General features: G+C 39.1%; 1 protein-coding gene across 4 annotated transcripts; it reads left to right on the top strand.

Moving 5' to 3' along the window:
• Positions 1-1693: 1693 nt before the first annotated feature.
• LOC148322756 (choline transporter-like protein 2) lies at positions 1694-19162 on the top strand. Of its 4 annotated transcripts, none has more exons than XM_088316181.1 (22): positions 1694-1883; positions 9704-9752; positions 9844-9917; positions 10019-10103; positions 10696-10780; positions 10913-11026; positions 11122-11182; positions 11781-11904; positions 12006-12089; positions 12179-12291; positions 13516-13647; positions 14155-14254; positions 14350-14442; positions 14583-14667; positions 14795-15057; positions 15127-15221; positions 15833-15936; positions 16022-16095; positions 16174-16244; positions 16475-16563; positions 16663-16747; positions 17236-18076. In XM_088316181.1, the coding sequence occupies exons 1-22, from the start codon at positions 1856-1858 to the stop codon at positions 17430-17432; spliced, it is 2205 nt and encodes a 734-aa protein (XP_088172307.1). In that variant the 5' UTR covers positions 1694-1855; the 3' UTR covers positions 17433-18076. The 4 variants fall into 4 exon arrangements, with proteins under 4 accessions (XP_088172307.1, XP_088172310.1, XP_088172306.1 ...); XM_088316184.1 differs by lacking the exon at positions 17236-18076 and adding an exon at positions 18087-19162 and having other exon boundaries at positions 1695-1883; XM_088316180.1 differs by lacking the exon at positions 1694-1883 and adding an exon at positions 8202-8597.
• Positions 19163-20060: the final 898 nt, after the last annotated feature.

Below are 20060 nucleotides of genomic sequence, written 5' to 3'. Positions count from 1 at the left end.
CACTTGGTTGGCATGTCTGCCTCACAGTTAATTTCTGAAGTTAGTTTTGAATCTAGAAGAGAGGCCTTTTCTGTGGAGTTTCTCCAATTATCTTGGGCACTGTATGGGTTTTATTCAGGTAAACATTCAAAAAAGATAAATAACAGCGAATTGTATATAGATACTTGTCTGTAGGCGTGAATGTGAGTGTAGAACTGTAGATGCATTGTATATGCATTGTCAAGTGTTATGAAATTCAAGGAAGTGTTTTTTTGTTTTATCAGCTGAGATAGGCTCCAGCTTGCCCGCGAGCCTCGTGAGGATAAGCCGGTCGGATAATGAGTGGTTGGATATTCTAAAATTGTTTTTTTCCCCTCCACACTGTTTTGTAATTACTGCATGAAAATGAGATTTTAAGTGAGAATATTTCTCGGGCCATTATCACTAAGGCTGAGTGTTTTGTTGTTTTTACTCAACTCATCTTTATTTATACAGCACTTGGCACATTCCACCGCTTCGGACAATTGTTTTTTTTTTTTTTTAACTTGCAGCACAGGGGCCGCTAACCTGAAATTTTAGGGGTGCAATTTAAGTGGACTTGCTAAGTTAACTATAAACTAATTTTCTCTATATTACTGATGAATGGACTGAAGGGCAAAGCAGCAATAAAAAGTCTCAGTAACTAAAAAAAAATGTGCAAATATACTGGCCACATAGTTGCAAGAAAATGAAAAATGTACTTGCGCTGTTTCAAATTTAAGCAAAATGACACAGTTTAGGGGTAATCAGGAGCCCGCTTTCTCATCGGCTGCAGCTGTACCAAACAACACACTTCACATTTTACATTTCTTTATTCACAGTAAAGATTTTTTTTAACACTTTTATGCCAATTTAGTCGTATGTACCTCTAATAGCGTCTGGTCCGCAGTCCAGATGCAGGTGCGAAGGAGCTCAGAGAGGCAAACTATTGTCTCCACTCTCAAAAGCCATGGGCGTGTCTGCTGGATGTGTGAAGCGACTTATTTATGTCTCTTCTTCTGCTTCTCTTCTTTCAGGACATGGGTGAGATGGGGCCTATCTTCGCTGCCGTTTGAGCAAGCAGCGGGCTACACCCTGTACTTCTTACCAGTTAGCTTTTTCCAACCGTTCGGAATGCATCACATTCACAATGTTGTATTTTGTAACTTGTATTTAATGTGGTTGTCACAATGTTGTTTAAATAGTACAATTGCATAGCTCTTCTACCTCTGCAAGCTGTCGTGACTCAATACAGAATAAACCCAGGCAATGGTAGGTCTGTGTCTACATTACAAATGAATAGTTTGCATTTATAATTAATGTAGCTTGGGAGTTTATGGGCCAATAAAATATATGCCATGTCACCACTTTGAGGGTGGAGCCATTTTGGGCGTCACATTACTGTTGAGTTGCAATCAACTACAACTAAATAAATCTCAGTTCTGTGTCTGCTCACTCGCCGTTTAGCCATGCTCTCGCGTGAATGCATCGAATAGGAATTAATAAGAATCAGAACGATAATGTGGAAAAAAACAGCTACAGTACAGTAGCTCCTACCATTTCTGCTTCTGCCACTTAACGGTATTGTTATGAAGAGGCAAAACACCATAGCGTCCCGATTCTTGTTCCTATTGGCCGAGCTTCACGCCAATCACGCGTGTACCGTGTTTTGATTGGTCAGTATTCTTCTCGGAGAAATACCCCTTTAAACGGTAGTAGGGCAGTCAAGATTTGGAGCGGACTTTTACCCTGTGTTCAAATGGACACAGATCTCTGACCATCACCACTCCCAGGGCTGGAAATACTCTCAAGTCGTCGCCTATGAGCCGTTTTGTGTGACAAGAAACATTGAGATACAATGGAACTGGAAGAGAAGCCGAAATACGGTAACTTCATTGCTTGCTTAGATGTTGCACAATTGATAGCCAGCATTAAAGCGACTTTACGTCAGCTTCTCCATAACATAGCCATTTTAAATTTGCGTCGTTCTTCAGAAGTAACGTAAATAAATCCACATGTTTAATGGGATTTAATGCCTTGACGTTTAATCATTAGTTTCAACGAGCTAGCTGGCAACGCGGACCACTTTCACTCGTGCCACCCTGCTTTGTATATGCATTGAGCGTAAACAACTGTTATGGGCTTTGAACTCAGCTACTGTTTTTAACAATACATGCGCAAAGTTCACAATAAGATGAAGGTATATAGAGTTTATTTTTTTAAATTAATATATTTTTTAAAATCTTTAAAATGTGCTGGTTGTGTGTCCACCCGTGTTGTGGGGCGCCGCGGCTGAGTGTCCTAAAACAATATCCTTTGCTTGTCTAGTTGCTGCCACATTCCTCACATTGGCACGGCAGCCAACTTGACGTCCAGCTTTGTAAAGGGTGCAGCACAGCTTATTAAAAAATACCTTCAGCGTGGGGAGATGGTCCCTTTCTTCATACCCCCCCCCCCCACCTTAGCTAGCTGTTCTCTGCGCCTTTGTTCCAGTTCTTGTGTTGTTCTGTTGTAATTATACTTGCCATGCCCAGAAATGTAATATAATAACCATTGTGCTGTGTGGTATGTCAGACACATTGTGTGTTTTTTTAAAATGTACGTACTATATGCCCACTGTGGTTCAATTGAAATACAGCGCACTGCATGTGTGCGCGTGTATATTTAATAACTAAAATGCACAGGATTGTATCAAGGATTCTTCTTTGATGTCAAATTTACGGACCGCGGGCCGGATTAGGCCCGCGAAACAGGTTTAATCCAGCCAATGAGAAGATTTGGTAAATGCTAAAAATAAGTACGGCCCAACAGAATAAACAGCTGCCCCAAAATTTGCCAAATGGCCGATGTTAGTTGCACACACACATCTGTAAATTTAATTCAATTAATTGGACTTTTACCACCGGAACCACATCTTTGTAAAACTCAATGTGGCGGTCAATCCGTAAGATTCTCTTTCAAAGTGTTATTCTTGATACTTCATTTACAAGCAATGCCCAGATGCGTTAAGTCAAAAAAGGAATTAGCCAGGATGTCATTATTTAAAACACAACCTTAAGTCATGGTCAAAAAACATAGTACGACTACTGGAAACACCAGGACAGCATGCAAATAGTGATAATCTGCGTAATATTGTTGTTTTATGTTATAGATCATGATTTTACTGGTCCGGCCCACTTGGTAATAGATTTTCCTCCATGTGGCACCCGAGCTAAAATGAGTTTGACACCCCTGGTTTAGAGCTCCGTGACACATAGGGAGGGAATTAAATAATTGTCAATGGTGATTTGTAAGCAAATTCCTTGGAAGAAGTAACTTGAGTCTTATGAAGTCACGCGGTGCAACACAATGCATGATGACAATGAGTACATTGACACGAGCATTATCCCGACATTAATTTGATGAAATCAACACCCAGAATCAGAAGCGACCATGAAAAAGCATTTCGAAAATGCATGGAAATCAATGTTTTTTTTATAGTAAGCAAGCAAACAATATAACTAGTAGTCCTTAATTTGGGTGTAGTTAGTTGTAGCAACATTTTGCAACAATTCAGTGGTCTGTTCCCCTATCATATCTAAAATGTGTATTTGTCCAAGAATTTAAATAAGGTAGGTTAGCAATGTCATCGTTCTACATTGTAGTTGCATCATTATGGCGTCTTATTGGGGTTAGAGTGAGCCCGAGTTTGTTTGGAACATCACTGGATTGTTTTGGTTTGCACTCAAAGGGAAAATATGCTATAAAAACCCGGTAAAGTGCATTCTGATTTGGTTCCAAATACACTATAAATGTGTAATACGACTTCAAAGATTGCGCCTTTGCCTCTGTGACGGTCGACTGCGAGCAGGACCCAGACAAAAAATGTAGAATTGATGTTAAAAAGCACTGTGATCCAAATTTGAAACAACCTAGGTGTGGTGCTTGCCAATAAACAAACTAGTGGCTGTTGGGGGATTGCTTTTATGTTGGCATCACAAAATCTATGATCCTGGCACCTTCTTACTTTTCAAAGGAGTCTCTCATCTCTCTTACCTACCTCATCAGTTAATGGCCGGGTAATGGGAGCTATGGTGTATTTTGATTGGAGATGAATGGTAATTAGGGCCTGAGCAGCTAACACGGCAATTTATGATTGTATTATTATTTTTTTTTTGTACCCAGTTTGTTTACATCACATAGTACGGTTGTCTTTGTATTTGCGTTTGCCTTGTTTTTCCTCTGCTGTTTGCAGCCAGGTTGACATGGTAAAAGCAAAGATGTTCTTAATTTCCTTACCTGGATAAATGGGGATTAAATATATAAATAAATTATAAAGCATATTTCAATGCGTGGGTGTGTGGACGTGGTTAAGCTTTGTGTTTTTATAGAAACAGCCGTTGTGAAGTTCTGAACATAGCACGTTGAGATATACCGAAGTCATGACTCCTAATCTCTGTAATTTGTACTCATTATGATGTCTAATTTAGATGAATTACATTATTAACAATTTCCTCCGTGTTTTATTAACAGCTACATCGGATATGTTTAACGTCAAAGAAAAAAGACTGCGAGGCATTTCAAAAATGACTGCTCAAGAAACACTTAAACCACACATTCAATTAAAATTAGATATAAAGATTTAATGTGAGTTTGATATTTTAGAGGTTTCCTTTGGAGTATAATGACTTTTGTTGTCTTTAGTCAGAAGATACAGATACCGGCAACGCACACACTGCCCACAATGTTGAGCAAATCTGGAACTCGCCATTACGGAAAGTTCTTCATTGGTTCTGTGCAATAGGCTTCACATGATGGAGTCATTTCAGAACACACACGCACACACACCACAATGACAGGATCTGAAGCAGACTTGCCCCGCTTCACATGAGCTGTAATTAGAAGCCATATATAGAAGAGTGCTTTGAAACGTGATTCGAATTCTCTCTGACCTTCCTTTTTGTGTGTGTTCAAGCTTGCGCGCGTGGAGCAGATTTGGGCTTATTTCCTTTGCTATATTCTTACCCACCGTTCACAAACAACCAAGAATCTCCCCATAATTGTAGCCATCTGTTTCAATTTGTTAGCGCTTGTTCCTAGTCTTGACAATCCAGACAGGAGGATCATGTGAGTTTGCTATCTGGGGTTGTTGCCAACTGACTAAGCATGACAGTTATGTGCTATTAAGGTCACTAATTTAGATGTATACAGAAGAAGTCGCATTTTTTTTCCCCCCTCCGCAGGCCACATCTCTTCATGACCCCATATTACTTTCAAAATAAAAATGTACATGGCAATCTGGTTTGTTTGCTTTCAAATATACGGGCATAAGATTCTGCATTTCATTTTGAAAATTAAGACGTGACAATGTTGCTTAAAGTATTGAGGAGTGTCGGCTGTTAAACTATTGAAGAGTGTCGTAAAAAAATGCGAAGCGCATCATTATGGTGGAGTTTCCTTGGCGAGAATTTAAGATCGCCACAACAGCCTGTAATAAAAGATTTGTGTGACACAAGCATAGAGGGTAGCAGCTGCAGACTTACGATTTTATAAATATCTGCCCACGGTTCAATCTATACTTCAGTATGTCAAGTGATTATTGCTTGTCTTATTTTGGTAACTGACCAGAATTTTTAAATATCAAATACATTTTGACCCCTGCCCAGCCAACATTGCCCACCTGACCCACCCCCATATAAAAAAAAATAGATGGATGATCAATTTGTTAATGTGCACACACCCAATTTTTTTTCCTCCTGCAATTTATTTAATGCTGCAAAAACGAGCACACGCTATTCTCACAAAGCTTAATTTGAGATATTAGGGTGTGCATATTTATACATTTCGAACTATAGATGGATCCGTCGCTCTCATGTTCGATATTCTTACTCTGCATTGAATATTTGTACTATATTGGTAAGGCGGCTCAGATGTTAAAACCCAATGCATTGAGTTCTCTTTGTTTTGTGTATAAAAATAAATAATTAAATATTTAAAAATAATACAAATGTTACTGTTGATTTATTTATTTTTATTAATTTTAAAATTTGACACTACCAGCTGTTAAGGAATTAAATTCTTTTTTTTTTTTCTTTATGTGCCTACGACGGTTTGTTACTTTCCACATATTTTCATAGTGATACATTTTTGCCAGCTGACATTACACACACAGCTAACCACCGCACTGCAAACAATGAAACTTATTTGCTTGGCTAAATCCAGGCGGTGACTTTTTTTTCTTTTTTTTTTTTTTTGCCTAGAAACAAAACCTGCGCAATGAAGTTAAAAATACTTTTTTTCAACTGCTGACAGATGTCTCTTGCCGAACACCAGTGTAATGAATAAATGTGTTCATGACCTTTGTTAGTGCTATTGATTCCATCTTAGTGTTTCACTCCATGAATGATGTAATATATTGTACACTGCTGACACCAACATGGTGGGTCAGCATCTTTACCTTCTTCAGATTGGTCTGTAATTTATCATCTGCAGTAGTCATTCGGTATGTTGAATCGTTAAATATATATATAAATACATGCAGCCATGTTCAATGTCTGTAGCGATCTGCACTCGGGCGACTAATGATTATTTAGATAATCTTTTAACCTGTCCGTTATTATGTCAATTGATCGAATAAAATAAGAATATAATTTCCATTTATTAAAACAAACAAACAAAAAAACACAGGACAGTATTTCAAAGATTGTTGAAAATTATCACTTGTCTGGTCTGCCACGTGACAGAAAATAGAAAAAAAATATTGATCAATGTTTTCCAAAATATAAGTAGATGTTCGTAAATGACTTATTTTAGTTAAATAAAAAGATAGTTTGTTTTGTTGGATGACGACAGAAATCTGAGGATATTTACCGTTGAGAGGCTTAAATTCCAAGGATTTTGACAATTCTAAACTCATCAACGTCCCAATGTCTAATTGTCTGTTGATTTGATAATCGATTAGGTGTCGATTCATCTTTGCACCTCTAATCTGCACCCTTTGATACTTTTAATAATCTGCATCTACAGTGAGTGCGATGCATTACTTTTTTTTTTTTGTTTAATTGTTTAATAGTATTCATTTTGAACTGCTGTTATGGTGCGTTTTTGTATAGTATTGGACATTGTTCCCCCCCTGAAGACCCAAGTGACAAAGGCCCACCACTTGGATATCAAACATGTAAGGAAGAAAAGATGACGCAGCAGCTCAGTTGTGGCTGCATGTCATCAATCCATCCACTTTCTGAACCGCTTCTCCTCACAAGATAAAAAAAAACAAACAAAAAAACTGACGGCCACGCCTTTGAAGTAATCTGTGATAATGGAAGTGTAAACCAGACTATTTTTGTTGTTGTTGTATCCTGCTGTAAATTGTGACCAGGGGGTTTTAGTGTAAATTGCAGGTTGAAATTATTCTGCATTCATAAAAAAAAAAAAAAATACAATTGCAGTTTAAACTGTTTTTGTTGCAAAACATGCAAACACTTTACTATTAAATGATCAATGCTCTTGCACAGGTAGGAAATGCCATTTGCATGCCAAATATTTTTTAATTTTAATTTTTTTTTTTTTTTACAAGATGTCTGGTTTCAAAACTGAAATTGAATCAGCTCCTTGTGGAGGGCTTTTAGCAGATTAAAATTGCCACCACTCCTCGACATTGCTTTTTTTTTTTTTTTTTTTTTTAAGGGGGGGTGTAACTTGGATCGTGCACAAGAGGGGTTGATGATGGCGCAAAGCCCATTTCTGAACTGGTCCATCCATGTGCAGGTCAATTGCTCACCAAAACAAAATCAATGGAAAAGTTCCGTCATGTTCTGTTATGTCATCCATCCTCTGTTATAAAGATCCATTTAGGCTCTTAGTCACACTGTAGGCTCTTTGTTCAAATCGTGAATCCATCTGCTGCCGATTATAGACATTTTCAACAGCATATTGCAAAAACAAACACTGAGATTTAAAAAAAAAATGAATAAAATAAAAATAGTGGTGAGTCCAAATTTTAGACTCCAAAGAAAAAATTCATTAGTTTAGCCCATTATCAGAAGTTGAATGCATATTGCTTCAAAAAGTCGACACAAACCGCTGGCGGAGCGCGCATTTCCGAAAACACGTGTTTCTGATCACATCACCACAACTTTTTAATTTTTTCCGCCCCCTCCTTTTCCACACCAAAAGTTTCCACCCCTTCTTTCACACCGACACGCCTCTCCTGTGTCCCTCCCAGACGTCCTGCAGATGAGTTTAAGCGTCTCCTCTTATCTCTGGAGGCCAACAACAAGAAGCCAGTGAGAGCGAGGCTTGTTTTTCCAGGTGGGAGGAGATACGCAGGTGGAACACTGATTAGGAAGAGCCACTTATTTCAGGATAAACAAGGTGGGGCAGGGAAAGGGGGGCAAGAATAAGGTGGAGCATTCTTGACTGGCCAGGCGCGCAAGGACAGGTTAGACTGGTTTCCACCCGTGGGATTCTTCTCCTCGGCTTTTGAAAAACTCCCATTGGAAAGAAAGCGCGAAATAAGCGTCCGTGGAAGGGAACTAACAAGGGTTCTCTTCATATTTCAACATTAGCCGCAGAAAGGAATTTGAAGATGCCAGAGGAAGGAGAATATTATGGAAAGCATGGTAATTACCCTTCCGGCTCAAGTTTCGCTTTGCAATGAAGCCTTTTTTTTTTTTTTCTTCCCCTCATCTGTGATTCTTTGAGAATGAATTGTTGTGATGCGGGAGTAGCAGTAACAGCTTTACGTGGTGGCGCGCTGCTGATTATCCAGGTGTGAACGAGTAGTCCTCTTGTTTTCTCTTTTGACTTCCTCAATTCATACGCAACCACCACCATTTCAATTTCCAGCTTCTCTAATTCTTCCAAACGACCGAAACCACTGGATTCGATGCGATCTTGTAAGAGTATCGACTGAAAGCAACACTGTGGCATCGTCGCATACACTGACAACAAGAAGCACTCGCAATGTTTCAGGAAGTGTTCTCTGGAAGTGCCACTCTCGGAAATGCTTCTGCAGCATTAATCCCCTTAAAAGCATCCATAATTGATATGCAAGGACTACACTCGTTTGTCTAGACTGCGATGCCTTTCTGCATTCTGTATATCGATCAAATCCTGGTAATATATTGTCTCATCTTCAACACCGAGGTGTCTTTCTGGGCCAACTGGCTATAATCCGGCAGTTTTTGTCTTTTGTCAAAAAGGAAACCAATTTCACAAGGTTTCCTTTTCACGTTGTCATGGCAGCCATTTTCGTATGCAGTGTGTTTCTTGTGCTTAACATTTTGGAATTGAATAAAGCTTAAAAAGGGACCGCTGTCAATTTGCTCCTGTCAGGTCCTCGGGGAAGGCAGTAACTTCCTATTTTGTGTGTGTGTGTGTGACTGTAGTTACTTTCTGACTTGTTTTCACCATAAATTCACAAGCAACTCCATGATCATGTTTAAGAAGTAGCACGACAAAGGATTAAGCGACCTCTGGTGGCTTTCCATCTTCCGTTTGCTCGTTCTTTCTCTGGTTTTGCTTATGCGAGTCACCAGGGAGGAATTTGCTTTGTTTCCAGGCGTGTCTGCCTGTAGGGAAAGTGGGAGGAAGACTGGCGCACACTACTATGCCATTCTAAATTGGTTTCCATTTTTTTAAAGTTTTTTTTTTGGTGTGTGTGTGTGACTATTTTACTGTACCATCGTATTATGTGAATTTGAATAAACCTCCCTCTGTTATTCAGGCGAGCCGAGGAAGTATGATCCGACGTTCAAGGGGCCACTCCATAAGAGGTGAGAGAGGATTGCCAACATTTTATCAGAAGTTTGATGAATCTTTATTTATTTGAATCCCAAATCCACCAACATTTGCTCTTGTCTCCAGGAGCTGCACAGACATTGTGTGCTGCATCCTCTTCATTATTGCCATATTGTGTTATATTGGAGTGGGGATACTTGGTGAGGAAAAAAAAAAAGCCCTGCCGTTTTTTTTTTTTTTTTGTATACTGTACAAATATTCTAGAACATAACTAACCTCACAATGTGTTTTATTTCTGAAGCTTGGTCGCAGGGTGACCCCAGGAAGGTGATCTATCCCACGGACAGCCGAGGGCAGTTCTGCGGGCAGGCTGGCACCCCTCTTGAGTGAGTCCCCCAACACGCACACACACGCACGCATAAAAGTTATCTTTACGACCTAGGCTGAGGTGCAGACTGATCACAACTCACCTTGCGAACGTCACATGAGCAAATTCAGTAAACGAGCGAGCCGTGATTGGGTTTTCACCTGTATCCTGAGCAACAGTGATTATCAGTCGACTGGAAGTGGCAAAATGGCTGACCCTCTGGGGGATAAAAATGGCGTCTTAATTTGTATTCCACAAATGCATCTTGAAGCAGAATGTCGTGTTCTAAGACCATATTATTGGACAGAATATTTTTGACTTGACTTCCCCTTTAAAATATATAAATTCATGACATAACGTTTTTGAAATGGATACAAATTGCGCTTTATTTTGCTATTTTGAATTCAAATCAAATAAAGAAAACAATTGTCAGTGAGTTTCATTTTCCGCAGTTGCATGGCTATGACCGTTTTGTTTTTTTGTTTTTTTCGTTTCCTGCCCTGCTTTTCGCTTGTATGTTCACATTGTGGCTAAAGAAACGGGAAACGAGTGTTGATGGTTCAGTTTGATTGACTGAATTTTTATTTATTTTTTTTTGGTGCCTTCATCAGGAAAAAGCCACTGTTGTTCTACTTCAACATCATGAAGTGTGCCAGCCCAATGGTGCTGCTGGAGTTCCAGTGTCCAACCACACAGGTTGTTTTTTTTTTAAATTTTTTCCCTTCCCCCCACACATCCACTACATTGCTTTTGTTGTGCGTCATAAACCTGCTTGAGTTTCCTTTACAGTGCACTTTCAAGATGTGGTTTCATTCTTCCTTTTATTAGATGTGTGTGGAAAAGTGCCCTGATAAATTCATGACGTTGATCAAAGCTTACAGCAACAGAAAAGACTTCGACTACTACAAGTCCTTCTGTAAGGAAGGCGTGAGTAACTCGATGGTGGGTTTTGAATTTGTGCTTGTATACTTTTCAAAGTTGCCCACCTATCGGCTGTTATTGTTCCCCATCATGCACTTTCTTACCAATCGTTTCAGGCTGTAACCGAAATCCTCAAGTTAGGTCTGTGTCCTGCCATGCTGACCCCCAGCAAGCCTTGTGAGTTCAGCCTCAGCTTTTGTTCAATTTTTTTTGATGAGCGTATTTTCCGGACTATAAGCCGCTACTTTTTTCCTTGATTTTTGAACCATCCGGCTAATACAAAGGTGCGGCTTGTCTGTGGATTTTTCTTTCTTTGGTAGGCGCTCTATAGTTCAGAAAATACGCAAAATAAATCTTGATTTATTTATTTATTTATTTATTTTTTTAATTTTTCTTGGGTCTATTAGCAAAGTTGTTGCTGTGTTAAAAGGCACTGTTTTAACTATCTATGTACCTTTATGTGCATTCACAGTACAAAATCGTTCAGTACATGCAACTAAATTTTTTTCAGCATAGAAAACTACGGCTTATAGTCTGGTGCCGCTTGTAAATCTTTTTTTTTTTTTCCTCAAATAGTTTTTTTTTTCACTTTCTTGAACTTTGCAAACTAGTGGCAATATTTCCAAATTGGATTTTGTAGTTGTTACAAATTCTGCACTGTCGCATAGAACGTTTTTTTTAGATTTTGTTTTTCCTCCTATGGAGTTAAGGTTTTCAATTCCGTGTCTGTAGAAATGTTTCCCTGATTAAATTTGTATTTATTTATTTTTTTCAGTCACCCGGAGGTGCTTCCCTGCTTTGGGTAAAAAAGGAGGAGTGATAACTGTAGGCAACAACTCTCACTTTGATGATGGAACTGGAAAAATGAGAGATGCCAAGGATCTTGTCGATGGCGTAAAGTGAGTGCTGGATTATTACACAGCAATTAAGATAGGATCTTCCGCTTTAAATTTGACAAATGGTGTGTTAAACTGAGCTGTGTCTTCCAACCCCACTACAGGAATGCAACTGTGGTTATTGAAGCTCGCCAGGTGGTCATGAAAATCTTTGAGGATTACACGCAGTCTTGGTACTGGATCCTGATGTAAGAGGCCTTTTGCAAATGTTGAAACCTTCTTCGGGAAAGCATCGATTGTTGGCTTATCGGTACAACAATCTCCTCGCTCTCTCCAGAGGTTTGGTTATTGCAACGGTTCTCAGCCTGGTCTTCATCGTGCTCCTGCGCTTCCTGGCCGGCATCATGGTCTGGATCATGGTCGCCTTGGTGATAATAGTGCTAGGATATGGTAAGACTTGATCAATTCATATCCGTCCATAGTTATAGCGATTTCCATACAGAATCGTACAAAATTACAGTGGCGGGCACGTCGGTCATCCTTTCGTCATTATTTCAGGCTGGCCCAGTCCACCCGTCGTCGACGGCAACAGCCAATCGGCATCGAACGAACTTACTACATCACATGCAAAACGACTTGAAATCAAAATAATATAGGACAATGTAATTGCGATCTATGGGAACAAAACGTATGTAATTTTTTTTATTTTTGGGAGCGTTTTTTTTTTTTTAACTTGTCTTGATTGTGATGAATCAAGTACGTTCTCGACGCCAATTGGCAATCGGAGACAGACGTACTGTTCCGGCTTGAACTAACTGACGCTAAATTATTTTTTGGTGATATAAAAATAGACACGGAGAGAATTTCTGAACATTTTCCGCCGTTGTGTCCCATAAACGGTACAACACAATTGAACAAAATCTTTTTGAAAGTGGAAATAAAATAAACAGAAGTAATGGAGTTGCGCAAATGCACACACCATCGAAGTCTAAATGTGACTGTTCTGAAGTAACCGAGAACTCATGTTAAGAGCGTCAGCTCACACCTGGCACCATTTAACATGCCTTTGATCAACCCCAAATACATGACTTATTTTATTTTGCCTTCCCACATGTGTTTCTGTTCTTTATTTTTTACTTCCCCCTCGAAAATAAGTTTTATTTTATTTTATTTTTTACTTTTTTGCATACATTTACTATATGACATCATAAATGGAACATTTTTGACAGAACACTGCTTTTGCTTTTTATTTTATTATTTTTTTTTTTACATTTTATTGAATATTGAACAACCATAGTTTTGAAATATATTTCTTCAAAGTGCTTTTCACACAAAAGGGGTGAGCTTTTATTAAAGGAGCTAACCAAAGTATGAGAAACAGTGGTCAGTAGGATTACGTTCTACTACACTGAGAATTTTAAAAAGCAAAAGAAAAATGCCACAACTATTGTTTTAGTCTCATTAGACCGTCCAGCTGTATATAACAATGTGATAGGTGACTGTAGTTTTAACAAATGGATGCATGCATTTCCTGAGTTTTGCTTTACACATTCCTAAAATATATATTACAAGCCAGCTCCATTAACTGTGCAAAAAAAATGCTATAATCCCCCCAAAAGTGCTTTTTTTTTTTTTTCAATGAATAAGATAAAACTTCTTTTACATTCTATTTAGGTATCTTCCACTGCTACATGGAGTATGCAGCCCTGAAAGGTGCACCTGGTGCTGATGTGACTTTGCAGGATCTTGGCTTTCAGACAGACTTCACAGTCTACCTTCAGATCAGACAGACCTGGCTGGCCTTCAGTAAGTTAAACTTACAGATTCAGGAAATATCTTGCATTTATCCAAGCTGTGTTCGGTTTGGTTTTTGGCTGAGCCTCGAAGCCTTCATTATCATTATTTTGCATGCGGGATACAGTCAACCCCCGTATGCTACCGGTTTCGCCTATTTGCAGAATACATTTATTTTCTGGCATTACAAACGCATATGATGTCACATTTGTCATGTAAAAGCTAAATTTGCTCCAAGTTTCTTTTGGTCTGTTTTAGAATTGATTGTCTGACTCAGGCCATCACTAGCAAGCACTTTCTATTTTACAGAAGACCTCCTCCGTCATTGTAGTGTGCAATGCTTTTAATTATTTGGCACGTGACTGCATTGTATGATGTCATACGATTACCTAGCCAGCTGTTGCTGTTCGGTCTGCCAAATAGCTCTCCGTTGAAATGCAGGATTAATGTTTCCTGTTTCAAACAGTACTTTGCTGAGCTGAAAGAAAAAAAAATAATTTCTGCTCTTCTTCCTTCTAGTGATCATTCTCGCCATAGTAGAAGTTATCATCATCCTCCTACTCATCTTCCTCAGGAAAAGGATCCTAATTGCAATTGCACTCATCAAAGAAGCCAGCAAGTAAGCCAACACTTTTGAACTGTACCTTTCAATGTCTTTGAAAACAATCGCAACACATTTATCCACCAGAGTCTAAAGTGATGATTTGTTCACAGGGCGATTGGACACGTCATGTGTTCTCTCCTCTACCCGCTGTTCACGTTTCTCCTTCTGGCTATAGTCATCGCCTACTGGGCCACCACTGCTGTGTATCCTTTTTTTTTTTTTTTTGTTGTGCCTCCTCAATTTTAGATATAAAGATTAGCTACTTTGGCGCGACCCTGAGAAGAATCTAATGTGCAGCACTTCTCAGCTCTTCATAATGGTTGTCCTTGACATGACGGTTCAGTTTCCTGTCTACTTCAAATGAACCCATCTACAAGGTGTTCAACGAGACGGTGTGTGAGCACTCAAGGAAAACATGCGAGCCAGCTGTGAGTATCAAATCATTTTCTTTCCCCGTGTGTGAACTTTATAATGAAGTCTCTAAACATAACTTGGTTGGCTTTTCATGTTGATGTGAGTCAATGAATCCAAAAATGTTTTGCTTTGACCTCACAGAACTACACGACCACGACCATGAAAGCGCAGTGCCCGGACTCCGAGTGCCTTTTTGCCTTCTACGGGGGAGAGACTGTTTACCACAAATACCTGATCGGCTTGCAGTTCTACAACGTCTTTCTCTTCTTTTGGTGTGCCAACTTTGTCACAGCGCTCGGACAGATGACTCTGGCGGGGGCCTTTGCTTCCTACTACTGGGCTTTTGTCAAGCCAGACGACATGCCTTCCTTCCCCATATTTTCCTCTCTCGGAAGATCTCTCAGGTGTGTGCTTTTATAGTGCGTCTTCCTTCATTTGACCGCCAGTGACTTGAAGAACTTTCATCGTTTTAGGTATCACACAGGAACTCTGGCGTTTGGCTCCCTGATCCTTTCAATCATCCAGATCATCAGAGTTCTGCTGGAGTATCTGGACCATAAACTTAAAGGTCAGTCATTTTGTGTTGACATTTCAGTAGAGATCAACCAATATGTTTTTTTTTTTTTTGACTGCTTATTAGTTGATAACTGATATTTCGAGCCGCTAATTATTTTTTAGTAAAAAGGAATATTATTTTTCCTTTTTTTTTTTGTCGAAATCTGAATTTTAAATAGGTAGATAAATCTAGCTAGTAAAATTCAAACAAAAAGAGCCGACCGAGTACTTCGAGGGCCATCAGCATGTCTTAAAAAGTTAAATGATAACAATTGCTCCCTATAGTTTTGTAAGTAAATGCATTTCTCAAAAATTTCAAAATGACAAATGTTAAAATTTCTCTTATTAATTTAAAAAAAAAAAAAGTTCAGAGTGTTCCCGGGGTCTGTAGGATCTCTTTTAAAGTTAATTAAAATTTTAAATAACTAGTCCCTTGAAGTTAAGTTTTTAATTAATTTATTATCAGCCATCAGATTTAAAAAAAAAAAAAAAACAAATTATTAAAAAAAAAAAGTCAAGTTGCCAAATATCGCCGTCGATACTGGCTCTGTCCCTACATTTTAGTTGTACACACCTTCTCTGTTCTTATTGGCATATAGTGAGGTTTTCTGGTTTCCCTTGCAGGAGCTCATAATAAGTGTACCAGATTCCTCATGTGCTGTCTGAAGTGTTGCTTTTGGTGCTTGGAGAAATGCATCAAGTTCATAAACAGAAACGCTTATATTATGGTGAGTTGTCTGCATTTTCGATTGACATAACTCCTGCAACATGAGGCATTCTAATAAGATGTGCTTTTCCACATTTGACCACAAGGTGGCGATATATGGCAAGAACTTCTGCACGTCTGCCCGTGATGCCTTCTTCCTGCTCATGAGGAATATGATTAGGTTCATGCTTTTTTCTATAAAATTAAATGAAGTTTAAAGCAGTTTGTGATTCTCAAAATACTTACTTGTATTTCCTAGGGTGGCTGTGTTGGACAAAGTGACAGATTTCCTCTTGTTTTTGGGCAAACTGCTCATTGTTGGACTCGTGGGTGAGTGTTTGTCATCTGTGCTCTTCACGCTTGATTAGAATTTTCCCCGAGGCCTTGGCTCTTTCAAACCACAATGCGATGTCTCTGCAAATGTACGTTGATTGCGTAACTTGGTTTGACCTCACAAAATCAGAACTCATTGATCTTGATGAAAGTGCCTGATGCAACAAAAAACAATGATACAATTGTGGCAGTTGGATTGCTCGACTATTTGTTTTCTCCTATTACAGGGGTTTTTGCCTTTTTCTTCTTTTCTGGGAGAGTGAAGGCCTTTGAGAACACTGCCCCACATCTCCACTACTACTGGGTGCCGATCCTGGTGAGTCATTTACTTTAGAAATACACACACAAAGGAGCTTTCTGAAAATGTTATATAGTTAAAGTGTATAACTCATGTGTTCTATGATGTCCTCTCTAGACGGTCGTGGTTGGCTCCTATCTCATTGCCCACGGATTCTTCAGTGTGTACGCTATGTGCGTGGACACACTTTTCCTCTGCTTCTGTGAGTAGAACCTCCTCAACTGGTCACTTAACAGTAATACACCGCATGCAAAACTCAACATAAAAATAAAACGTTTCGCAACTGTATTTTGAGCAGAAAGCGGACGTTCAGGACTTAATCAGAACTTTAATCCTTGAATTATTGCTTTGCTTCTGGTGTTGGGCTCTCTGCATGTAAATTGGTGTTTGTTTGGTTTTTTTTTTTAACAAGAAAGCAATTAATGAAACTACCATTTCATTCATTGGCTTACTAAGTCTTCAAAATGTATTTTTCTGGACAATTGATTGTGGTGACTTTTTTGCTTGCTTGCCTGCTGTTTGACTTTCTCTTTTTGTCTCTCCCCTCCTTCCACTCACGCCCCTCAACGCACTCCCATCCACTTTCCTTCCTGACAATTTTAATCCCTTCCTTCCCACCTTGACTTCATCACTAAACGTCTCACCCATTCATTAACGTGCACACATTCCTACACAAACTCACAAATGAAGGTGAAGACCTGGAGCGTAATGATGGTTCGACAGTGAGGCCTTATTACATGTCCACTTCCCTCCGTGCGATTCTCTGGAAGAACAAGGAGGGTCCACCATCTTCTGCTCAGCTTCAGGAGGAAGAATTCAGTGGAGAGAAACAGTTTAAGGAGGAAGGCACATCGTTCATAGACAGGAATTTTGACAAGGACACGTAGATTTTACTTTGAACTAAGGCGATGGTTCTCTTTTTGAGCCTTATCTCTCACAGGCATGCGCAGAAGTGGCAAGTATCCAAAACAGGAAAGTTTAATGAGCAACAAAGTCATCTTAAGACAGCTGAATACTGGTACCGTAGACGCATCTGCAAATGACACGTGTGTTATGTCTCCATTTTCCCGGAGTGTCAAACGCGACGGAGAAGCTTTTGGGAAATGTGCTAGGCGGTGACGTATTCATGCTGCTGGCCAGAAGCTGTTTGAGTGACACCACTTATGTGCCTACTTTCCTAATTTAATGATCGTCTGACTGCATCGCTGAATGTAAAGGTTTAGAATTGAGAATTAGAAGCTTTAAAGTAATTGATCTGTACTAACAATTGATGACCTAGAAGCTTGATTTGCCTTGTATGGGTACTGTCAACATTTCAGTTTTTACTGTGAATTTTCCTAGTTTTGATGGCAACACCTCATAACTTTTCACATGTTTGCCAATGTACTTGATATAATAAAGCAAAATTAATGGCAACAAAATTCAGGATTCTAAGCTCAGATGTGATGTTTTGAAGTAGATTTGCAGACTGTTGATGGTGCACACCTTCTCATAAAACAATTCTGTCAAAAGTGAACTTTCCCCCCCCCCCGTCTCTTCAGTGGAGGATCTTGAGAGGAATGATGGCAGTCCAGAGAGGCCGTACCTAATGCCTGAGAGCCTCCGCAAAGTCCTGAACAAGAAGAACAAGGATGCACCAGCTCAGTAGAGCATGCCCTCCCTGCTAGCAGCGATGGCATTCATTTGGTGTGATTGGTAAATATAATTATGCAAAAAAAAAAAAAATAGATCCTGATGCTTCTCAGAACCCTCAGGTGACCATATTTTCTGTTACATGATCACCCTGAAAGAGGGTTAACGTTTAAAGAATTCAGACGTACACTTGATCGCATTTATTTATTATACAGCTTTCTGGATTTGACATTGTGTAAGCTTTTTGTATATTTGCAGTGCAGTAAACATCCGTCGTAGTACTTTTTTTTGGGCAATTAACTCATTCACTACCAGCCGAGTAAAAAAAAAAAAAATCTTTGACGTCTTTAGCCGTCAATGGTAGTCAATGAGTTAAAGGCACCAGCACATGTATATTTTTCCATATTTGTGAAGTACATGAAGGTAAGCTTTAAAGCAAACATTTATTTATACCTTTATCTTTTGAAAATGTATAATTGTGCATCACTTTTTTAAAAAAAAAACCCGCCAAAGCCATTGCACGATAAATGCGAGGCTGTGTACACAACTGCATGTCACATTTGATGTGCTGATACATATTTTGTACTGCTTTTAAAAGCATTTTTAATGACTGTTTTTTTTTGTGTATGGCTTGAATTGCAAATGTTTTGAAATAAAAGTAATGATGTTTTGTAAATTATTTTCTTTGCAGTAGGTCTTTGAGATGTTTTCCAAACAGCTGCCTCCACACCACACGCAGCTATTGGAGACAAACTGGATCGAATAGGAGAGGTCATATTGATCTGACCCTTCATAATTATGATGCAAAGCAGGATACATGAGCCTTAGTGTAAACATAACACTATACTACACCATTTTGATTTAGTTTTTGTGCTAATACGGCTGCTGAAAGTAATTGTCCGTTTTTCAACAACTTTTTTTATGAAAACATTTTACCGATGAAATAGCAACTTTCACGTGCAATTTCAAAAAAATGCCAAAGTAACTGGCTGCGTTTCATAATTTCTCGAATACACTTCAAAACTGATTTCAAACTGCGTATTGCATTTTTAAATGCACAAGCCAACCGTTAAAAAAAATATATATATAATGATTGTTCTGAATTAGGTTATCAGCATTCTCAGAGGGAGAGATGTGACCGCAGACAGTACAGCGGCTTAAAACACCTGCGACCGCTGTAGCAAATTCCCAGTGATGCTGAGGTATTGACTTTTGAATTTTGTTTGCTTTTGCTGGTTGATGACTGAGAATCTATGCGCACATTTGTTTGCCTTTCCTTTCTATGGCAGGAAATGAGTTAATATAAATTCATAAATATTGGCACCCCCGATGCCTTTGTCTCATGTCGAAAATTGTAGAGATGGATAACCCGACAGAGAAGCAAGCTCCTGCCATGGCCGATCCAGTCCCCAGACCTCAACCCTATTGAAAACCTGTAAAAGGCACTAAAGAAAGCAAAGAGAGCGTTTCATGGGCCTCGTGTGTTGCAGGATATATGACTTCATTTGGTTTTGTTTGCACTCTTACTAATAATTCAAGAGGCACCTCACAAAAGGTTGTTTTCTCAGCAATTGTGCGTCATCGCTCTTGAGTGATTAATAAAGCCTGCTGTCCAGTGAGGGGTGGCTTTCACTCCAGTTTCCATGGAGAACACCTGAGCAGATCCCTTAAAACTGGCTGGTATGCACTTGATATGAGCCACCGTGTCCCCGGCAACCCCAATATGATGATAAAAAGCTCGCGTGTAATAGCTGATAGAATATGTATCTGTTAAATATTTAAATATCAAAGGTCAATAATGAAGGCAATGAGATTTCCATTTCAAGTGCTGGCTAACACCTGATAGAAGCACCCCCCCCCCCTTTTTTTTTTTTAAATTTTAT

Source organism: Idiotropiscis lumnitzeri, chromosome 15 (assembly GCF_059441095.1).
Source record: "Idiotropiscis lumnitzeri isolate Australia: NSW breed Sydney's pygmy pipehorse chromosome 15, RoL_Ilum_1.0, whole genome shotgun sequence".
In the NCBI taxonomy this organism is placed as follows: Eukaryota; Metazoa; Chordata; class Actinopteri; order Syngnathiformes; family Syngnathidae; genus Idiotropiscis; species Idiotropiscis lumnitzeri.
This window is presented reverse-complemented; position numbering and strand designations above follow the sequence as displayed.

What these genes read in the sequence shown, in the direction of transcription:
- LOC148322756 (XM_088316180.1), top strand. Translation starts at nt 8,564, where the DNA reads ATGCCAGAGGAAGGAGAATATTATGGAAAGCATG. An exon ending in TATTGGAGTGGGGATACTTG is followed by an intron (nt 9,918 to 10,018) that starts GTGAGGAAAAAA and finishes TTATTTCTGAAG; the next exon opens with CTTGGTCGCAGGGTGACCCC. An exon ending in GCTCATTGTTGGACTCGTGG is followed by an intron (nt 16,245 to 16,474) that starts GTGAGTGTTTGT and finishes CTCCTATTACAG; the next exon opens with GGGTTTTTGCCTTTTTCTTC.